The sequence below is a fragment of the Mirounga leonina genome, unplaced genomic scaffold, assembly GCF_011800145.1.
Source record: "Mirounga leonina isolate KUSES-001 unplaced genomic scaffold, KU_Mleo_1.0 Mir_488, whole genome shotgun sequence".
NCBI lineage: Eukaryota > Metazoa > Chordata > Mammalia > Carnivora > Phocidae > Mirounga > Mirounga leonina.
In genome coordinates, this window is record NW_023270777.1 from 4218808 (window position 1) to 4228002 (window position 9195).

Consider the following 9195-nt stretch of genomic DNA (forward strand, 5'->3'; position numbering starts at 1 on the left):
GGTCTTCCATGGAAATACGTTCCTCGGGGCGCCTGGGTGGCTCAGTCAGTTGAGTGTCTGCCTTTGGCTCGGGTCGTGGTCCCAGGGGTCCTGGGATTGAGTCCCACATCAGGCTCCCTGCTCGGCCGGAAGTCTGCTTCTCCCTCTCCCTCTGCTTGTGCTCTCTCTCTCAAAAAAAAAAAAAAAAAAAGGATAAAATCAAGGAAGGAAGGAGGGAGGGAGGGAGGGAGGAAGGAAGGAAGGAAGGAAGGAAGACGTTTCTCTATGGGCAGTGGTTCAGGGAATATAGGTCCGCAGACAGTGGGTCCAGGGACTTGTGTGTCCTCCTCAGAAGTGCTTTAGAAGATGCACCACAGGGCGCCTGGGTGGCTCAGTTGGTTAAGCGACTGCCTTCGGCTCAGGTCATGATCCTGGAGTCCCTGGATCGAGTCCTGCATCGGGCTCCCTGCTCGGCAGGGAGTCTGCTTCTCCCTCTGACCCTCCTCCCTCTCATGCTCTCTGTCTCTCATTCTCTCTCTCTCAAATACATAAATAAAATCTAAAAAAAAAAAAAAGAAAAAGAAGAAGATGCACCACAGCTGCGGGAGAGATGATGAGAAATAAAGGTGAAGAATTAAGGTAAAAAGGTCCCAGGCTGACCACCGAAAGCAAGCTTTAAAAATATGCAAATCATCATCATCAATCTACAGAGTCTGTATACATATCGCTACTCTCCATAAACATACGGTATGAAACAAGGAAAGAGCTTGGATCACAAATTCCGGATACTACTAGAAAAGATCAAGAGGTAGAACAAAGTAGAGCACGGGCACCTAAGGGAAATGAAATCAGATCGCCTCTCTTCCTACCCCAACAAGGGGCCGTCCCTTCATCCTCTCGGTCCAGATGGCCTCGCCAATTTGCTCCCGACCTCCGGCATCGAGTATCTGCTCTCACTGCTTTCCTGGGTAATGACAGGTTTCCAGCCAGAGGGGCCGTGACAGAAGGGAAGGGTCCTTGGGGACCACAGACCTTTCCTGGATCCAGGGGTTCTGTGAGTCTGATCTCCAGCCACGTTTCATGGACCCCATGGGCAGTCGGCTTCCACAGGGAGTCCTGACCCGAGCATCTCTGCATCCCTTGGGCCACTCTGGTTGGACCCTTGCATGAAGAGGGGGTCAGGCACGCAAGGCCCACCTCCAGCTTTTACCAACAAGAAGCCAGAGAGGGCCAGGCGGGATGCTTTTCTTCCTTTCCACTCTTCCAAGGGCAAGATTTCTCAGGAAATGGGACCGACTCATGAGAGGTTTTGCCAGAACTCCTCACGTGTATATTCAAACTGCTCTTAGTAGAAACCCCTTTTGGCATGGCTTCTCTGAGTCCCTTAAAGGAACTTTCCAAAGCGGGCTTTAATCACTTAAATGCAAACGTCCCCAGGACTCTTGCGAACCCAATACAACCCACGTGTCCTCGGGCCTCCCGCTCAGGGTGAATGGCTGGAAGGGGTCATGCTTGCAGCAATAATCCACATCCTAGTGGTTGGCATCTGTCACTCACTCATGCCAGACCTCGGCCCCCATGACAAGTCCTCATGGATCATACCGACAAGTCCCCAGAGGGTGACTCACCCGGGGTCCCCAGCTCCAGCCCCCGGGGAGCGTCTGCCACATTCACGCTTGCCGGCATCAGCTACCTTCCCCGACACCCCCATCGCCCCCCCCATCACTGTCCTCCATCCACAAAACTGCTAGAGGAAGCTTTACACCTGGCAGCCACTGGTGGGCATCAATGCTTGGGGGGGTTTCTCCCAACAGACCTGCCAGCCACGTGCCCGCCGCCCAATCCGCTACGAGCACCCACACGTGTCTAGCTCCTGAAGGACTTGGCAAGGGTCCCGGCCACCATGAAGAGCCATCTATAAGCCCCCAGTGCCTCCCTGGGACCAATCGACTCACTGGGGCCTGTTTTTCAGGACAGGGCGGGGAAGAGGACACAGGACAATAAACTCTTATTTTCTGATCCTAAAAAGGAATGGAGTGATCTGGTTAACCAGGAATTTTGATGAACACAATTACAATGTAGTCTCTGCGAGGGCACAGGAAGTCAACCCGCACAGGGAAACTTGGCTAAGCCGGAAAACACAGGGTCTCCAGTGGGGCGAGGGCGGACAAACAATCTTGTGAACAATACTGCAAAGTGCAAGGATGAGCTGGACGCCCCCACCCCCGCCCCCCGCAACCCCCAACATGTCAGAAGCCATTTCACAGCCCTGACGTGTCTGTGGGTCAAGCAGTGGGGGGCAGGAAGGAATCCATCCTGTAGGAAATGACTTCTATTCGGGCCTTACACACATTCCCACGAGAGCCCTTATTCCACGGACACCAGAGAAAGGCACTTCTATTACTGGTGCACCTGCCGTCCAGATAGAAGACAGAGGGGCTGATGAATAGGGTTCCGAAGGAGACAGTGCACAAAATGAGGACCTCTGGATGTCAGCAGACATCTCCTATGTGAGATGGCTCGTGCTTTTGCTGGTGGCATTCCGCCCAGCAACCCCATACAGCATGACAGGGAACCGAGAGATGCCCACCCTTCAGCGTCTCTTGGGAGAATCTCCGTATTGACCGAACAACACAACTGTGTCGGTCCTGCTCCGTACTGAGGTTTAGGGCAGGTACCCGACGGCCTCATGGCCATGTTCAGGCTCACGTGGGGGAAGGCGGTTCCCACAGGCGCTCCGTAAACATGGAGAACAGCTCTAGGAATAAGATGGGAAGTTGCACCTGCTGCCCCATCTTGGAGCCTAGAGGGGCTTGAGAAACCCCAAAGAGAGCCTGTTACTTTGGTCCTACCTCTAAGATCTGTCCGGCCCTGATGTTTCACAGGCTGTCTGGGCTTCTGGCCTCTGAGCAGGAAAACCTGAAAGAGTCTGCTCACCAGCTCGTGATTAACTGAGACATTTTATTCAAACTCTCCACTTCGAGGAATGTTGGCTCCTTTCCTCCTACCCTTTCTCCGGCAGATAAAAATAGCGTGGGCCATTCTGATATCGTACCTCCAACCTCGGGACCCCAGAAGCACCGGCAGAAAGCACACAGGCCTAGGCACAAGGAGACCGTGTTCCCAGACAGCGAGCTGTAACTCATGCAGTTCCCTGGGCCTCTCGGGGCCTCAGTCTCCTCATCTGTAAAACCAGGGGCTGCCAGCCCTCCGACACCGGGGTTCTATGACCTGGGGAACATGTCACGTAACAGGGCCCAAAACCACCACAAGGGACATTTCACGCTTGCAAAAGCAGCTACCCCATAAACACAAGAGGATGGAGCCCTCCGAGCCAGAACAAGAACGTTCGTGTCACATTACCTCTCCGGAGCCCCACTGCATGGTCCAGAGAGTGAAAATTTCCTCAGCCAAACCCAACGTGGAACGGATGGGAAGGATATGCGCCTGAGACCCCGGTGAAGCAAAGCGATTTAACGGAACTTGGAAGTCATTAAAATGTATGCCCCAACCAGGATTCACGAAGTTGTGAGCGTTACCGAAAACCCATACGGGGAGGCTGAACACGGACTTCTCCTCCCCTTGGCCACGAGTCACTGTCCCGGCCTCTTTAGGGCTCCAATGTCCCTATCTGTCAGAAGAAGGAGGTGGGCTGGGGGGTTAGCACTTCCCTCCGTCCGGAAGGATCTCAAAACGCACCCTGGAGGGATGCGTGGGTGGCTCAGTCGAAGCATCTGCCTTCGGCTCAGGTCATGATCCCAGGGTCCTGGGATCAAGCCCCACATCGGACTCTCTGCTCAGCGGGGAGCCTGTTTCTCCCTCTCCCACTCCCCCTGCTTGTGTTCTCTCTCTCGCTGTCTCTCTCTGACAAATAAATAAGATAAAAACTGTAAAAATCTTAAAAAAAAAAAAACCCTGCACCCTGGATTTTCTACACTAGTATATATCGGTAAAGATACCGATTACCGTGCCCTAGAAGATGCTTCCGAAGGACATGCTGAGGCTCATGCACCAGCAGCATGCTCCCTAGGCAGCTCCTGGTAGGGTGAGGACCCCTCCACATGATTCCTGATCCAATTTCCCTTTGCAGAGGAGAGAGCCGGGGAATAAGTGAATTTTGCCAACACTTGGTATTGGGGGGAATGGGGGGCAGGGGGTGGAGGGAGCAGGGAGAAGAGGAAATCCTAACGAATCCCCTTTCGTATTAAGGTACAGAGATCCCAGAATGCCTCATGCCAGGGTTTCTAGCACTTTCTCAAGCCCCTGAAGAAAACCCCCTACCCACATTTGCCAAGCATTCTGTTCCATTCAGAACAGACACCGCAAGTTCAGAGGAGAAGAACGGAACTGAAAGTCGCTCGCTCAGGTGAGGTCACACGCTTGGAACCCATCACTGCTCTGGGGGCCCCCCCTGCGCAGAGAATGCACGGGATGTGAGCGGGGAGGGCCGGCCTTGAGCAACCCCCTCATCTCTGCGGGGAGGCCTTGATTTCCTTATCTCGAAAATACAGAAGTCGGACCAGATGGTCTCCTAGGGTTTTCTCTGGTTTCTCTTGCTCTCTTTTCTACGACGCGAGGATTCTGGATGTTGGTCTTAGTCCACCTGCTATGTAAGGACGTGCTGTTTCGTGAGAGGGGAAAAGTCTCATTCAAGTGTAGACAGGCAGCAGACTGGGCCTCCTGAACACTGGGCTTCTTCCTCTCAACACGGCGAGTTCCGGGAAGTTCTTCTGCCCTGAATGGCCTATGTCAGCCCCTTCCCTGTCATTCCTAGAGCCACACGCAGTTGAGCTCTATCTGCCCAGCGACCCCGGGCTTCCCTGTGTCCAAAGCTGGAACTCGCCCCACACCCAACACAGACTTGTTCTTTTTGTTTAAGATTTTATTTATTTATTTGAGAGAGAGAGGGAAAGAGAGCACAAGCAGGGGGAGGGACTGAGGCAGAGGGAGAAGCAGGGCTCCCCGCCAAGCAGAGAGCCCGATGCGGGACTCGATCCCAGGACCCCAAGATCATGACCTGAGCCAGAAGGCAGACGCTTCACCACCTGAGCCACCCAGGCGCCCCCCACAACACAGGCTTGTTCTGAGCCTGCTAGAGATAAGCTGTTCGCCACGCATGCACGCCAGGACCCGAACACACATTCCACCTCGGCTCAGGCACAGCATGCCTCCGTCTCTGCCAAGAGGCTCCCCTGGGCTCTCACCCTCCTCTGGGTCCAGCGTCTTTGCTGATCCCTTCTTCTCTGTGAACCTCCCTGCTATGGCGCACAGCCAAGGCCAGACCCACCAGAACCCACCAGCGCTCCCCAGTACTCCATCAGAACGTGACTGATCGGTCTGGGTTCTTTACACACCATCTTTCCGCAAGTGTGCCAGCCGCTGGGCTGTCCCCTGGGAGCTGGCTAGAAATGCAGAGTCCCAGGCTCCACCTGAGCACCCGGCTCTGTATTTTAAAGGTCCCTGGGCAATTCAGATGCGCTTTAACCTCCGAGAAGCCCTGCTGTGAACTTTCCAGGTGCCCCTGGGTGACGAGCACAGGCTCAGGCCTCCATCAGAAGCCACACCAAAATTACAGATGCTGTCTGACCCCGTGGCCGGGAGACAGCGTCCTGGAAGAAGGCTATGTGCAGACACAGACGAGCCTTCCCATACGAACTGGACCCCCCCCTCGGCTGTCCAGAGCCTCCAGAGAGTGGTCACTAGAGTCTTGGCTGATGGGAGGTCCCTCTTTCCAAGAAAGGGGGGGGTGGTCTAACTTCCAGAGGCAGGAAGGTGGGCACAATAAGGCTATCCCACCCTTAAGTCTCAAGAGAGCATCCATGCATGCCCCTTATCATAGCCCACCCCTGCCACCACCAAACTGGACAGAAGCGCCCAGCCCAGCCTGGAACCACAGTATAAACATCAGGCTCCCTGGGCAGATCCTCGACTCCCCGGGGGAGCCCCCCATAGGCTTTCCCTTGTAGACGGTCCCAGCTAGAACCGGGCCACACAGACGGCAGGTGGGTAGACAGGTAGAAGCCAAGCTTCAGATTTGGGAGAAGTGAGGGAGGCGAGATGTGGCCGCCAGTCCCCACAAGCCATGCTGCCACCATATGGTGGCACGCCTCCACGGAACTGCTGCCCAGGTAACCGGGGAGCTGCCCCCCGCTCCCTCCACCGACAACCCCTTCTGACATCACATCTCATTCCTCCCCCGTTCTCGATCTCACACAAGTCCTCTTTTCTCCCAGCTCTTCATGCTTTACGGGAGCCCCCCTGCCCAGCACACTGGGCCCCCCAGAGCTTCTCAGCTCCCCATCTCAGAGGTCCTCAGAACCGCTTTCTAAAATACCCAAATTAGGAGTGCCTGGGTGGCTCAGTTGGTTAAGCGACTGCCTTCGGCTCAGGTCATGATCCTGGAGTCCCTGGATCGAGTCCCGCGTTGGGCTCCCTGCTCGGCAGGGAGTCTGCTTCTCCCTCTGACCCTCCTCCCTCTCATGTACTTTCTCTCATTCTCTCTCTCTCAAATAAATAAATAAAATCTTTAAAAAATAAATAAATAAAATAAATAAAAAAATAAAATAAAATACCCAAGTTAGTTCAGAAACACGCAGAAAAAGCTGAGCCCATTGGATCGATTCTTACCATCAGAGAAGAGCTAGTCTTCCTCACGGGGCTGCCAATAACTCAGAGGAGAGTCCTGGGCCGTGCGTGGAGTCCCCAGACCCAGGGCCAGGCCCCTGCCAACTTCCTCTCCATGGCACCCTCTGCGGGAAATGGGGCTGGTGCAAACAACCGTGCTAAGGGTCAGTGCCGGGGACACCCCAGAGGGCGTTCCTGCGGCTTTGCACGCTACTCTTCTTTCACAAAGAACACCCTACATTGCACAGTTCCTTCCAAATCTGCCCCAGGTCCTGTGAGGAAATCAACGACGCATTCTGGACTTCCCAGTTGAGAAGTTTCTGGAGGCTTTTTTTTTTTTTTTCCTTCACTCTCTCTTTTTCCCCTTTCTCAGCTAAAAAAAGTTGGCCGAGGTCACGACACACAATGGCCAAGCTTGTGTCACTGACCAGATGCCTCCCACCCCCAGGCCTGGGGACAAGAGCTCCTTTGTCCACTATATTTTAGGCGGGACTCCCTGGGCCTGCCCAAGCCCTGCTGGGGAATGTTCCGCCAACTTCTTCCCAACCCTAAGTCACGGCTCTGGCCTCGGCCCCAGCCCCAGCTGTGTGAACCCAAGGCCAGATAAAAACCAACCTACAAAGAATGGGGAATGCTCCCCCAAAGAACCATTGTGTTAGACACATCCAGGGCTGAAAAGCCCCAAAAGGGCAAGACGAGGGTCCCCTGTCTTCGCTCTGCCCTTGCTGTCTCCAAACCTGGACAGACAGTGGGTGGCCAGGGGGGCGATGCCATGCATCTCAGAGGAAAAGGGCTTGAGGATCACAAAGCTGTTAGTTGCAGGTGGAGGAAGGACTGGACCCTGAGCTCAATATGGCACCCACCAACTAAATGGGTTCAGACAAGAGACTTGGATCCTGCGTGAATGTATCGAATCACTCCACTCAGACAGCTTTTTGGCACAGCTGAAGGGTTAGCACTTCAAATCCACACATTTCTATGTCTGCTTTCAATGTAAACCTTTGTGATTTTAGGAAATGAGCCTTGATATCTTAGTAAATATGGCTTTCCCAAGGGACCGCAGAGTCTCGAGGTCTAGATGGGTTTCCTATAAATAGCATTCTCTCAAATGTATGGATGAACTGTGTATTTATGAAGAGGGTTCAGCGCCAGATCCTTGGGTTGGGCTAGGAAATCAGAACGATCCCTAGGGACAGAGTCAGAGGGCTCTGGAGCCCTTGTGGTTCACTACCTACTAGCTGTGATACCTAGCATGGGGCCTCGAACCTTCCCCCATGCCAGGGGGAGGCATGTTGCCATTGGCCCTCTGAGTGCACGCCCCCCTCAGCAGACAAGCCCGTGGTTGACATTAGGATGCTGGCTGTGCTGCCTCAGTTTCCCCAAGACTGAACACCAGATGGACCACAGTGAGCCATCTGAGCTGCAAGTGGAGGAAGGAGTGGACCCTGAGCTCAATAAAAGGGAGTGTATTGGGAGTATAAAAGGGAGATGATTGGCAGTGCCTTTCTCAGAAGGTTGTTGGGAGGATTAAGGGGGGAAATCCACATAAACACTGAGCATAGAGCAAAGGGGACCAAAGTACCCAATAAAGGCAGTTGTTTTTGTGGCTGAAAGAGTAGTAGCTGAAGTTTCCCTAGACACACACAAAAAATGGGCAAAGGGCATTTCTCCCAAGAAGATATACAAATGGCCAACGGGCACATGGAAAGGTGCTCCGTATCACTCATCACTAGGGAAAACACATTAAAACCCAAATGAGGAGTCACCTCCCACCCATGAGGATGGCCACTATCAACAAACAAATGAATAAAACCAGAAAGGTCAGAGAAGAACAGGCATTGGCGAGGATGCGGGCAAAGTGGAGCAGACGACATGGAAAACAATATGGCGGCTCCTCAAAAAGTTACACACAGAATTACCATAGGTCCAGCAATTCCACTTCTAGGTATACACCCAAGAGAATGGAAAAGTAGGGACTCAGCTATCTGTACTGTTGTACTTTAGCATTCTTCGTGATGGCCAAAGAATTTAGAAACAACCCAAGTGTGTCCATTCATGGATGAGCGGATAAGCAAAATGTGGCGTGTATACAGCGGCATGGTGTTCAACCTTAGAAAGGAAGTTCTGACCCAGACTATGGTGCAGATGAACCTCAAGACATTAGGCAAAACAAGATAACCCAGTCATGACATATCAGATAAAGGGCTAGTATCCAAAATCTATAAAGAACTCATCAAACTCAACACCCAAAGAACAAAGAATCCAATCAAGAAATGGGCAGAAGACATGAACAGACAGTTTTCCAAAGAAGACATCCAAATGGCCAACAGACACATGAAAAAGTGCTCAATATCGCTCAGCATCAGGGAAATCCAAATCAAAACCTCAATGAGATACCACCTCACACCAGTCAGAATGGCTAAAATTAACAAGTCAGGAAACGACAGATGTTGGCGGGGATGCGGAGAAAGGGGAACCCTCCTCCACTGTTGGTGGGAATGCAAGCTGGTGCAGCCACTCTGGAAAACTGTATGGAGGTTCCTCAAAAAGTTGAAAATAGAGCTACCATATGATCCAGCAATTGCACTACTG

The 9195-nt window shown here is 52.9% G+C and overlaps 1 protein-coding gene across 8 annotated transcripts in view; it reads right to left on the minus strand.

Moving 5' to 3' along the window:
• GAS7 (growth arrest specific 7) overlaps nt 1-9195 on the minus strand; it is a 211089-nt gene that overhangs the window by 99960 nt on the left and 101934 nt on the right. For 2 of the 8 annotated variants that reach the window (XM_034989605.1, XM_034989600.1), the window contains exon 1: nt 6607-6822. The exons of the other annotated variants lie outside the window; for them this stretch is intronic. Coding sequence is in view for 1 of the 2 variants with exons in the window: in XM_034989600.1 (XP_034845491.1) it covers nt 6607-6609 (3 nt within the window). In the remaining variant the exon portion in view is untranslated. Of the gene's footprint in view, nt 1-6606; nt 6823-9195 lie in introns of those variants that run through there. 8 annotated transcript variants of the gene reach the window in all.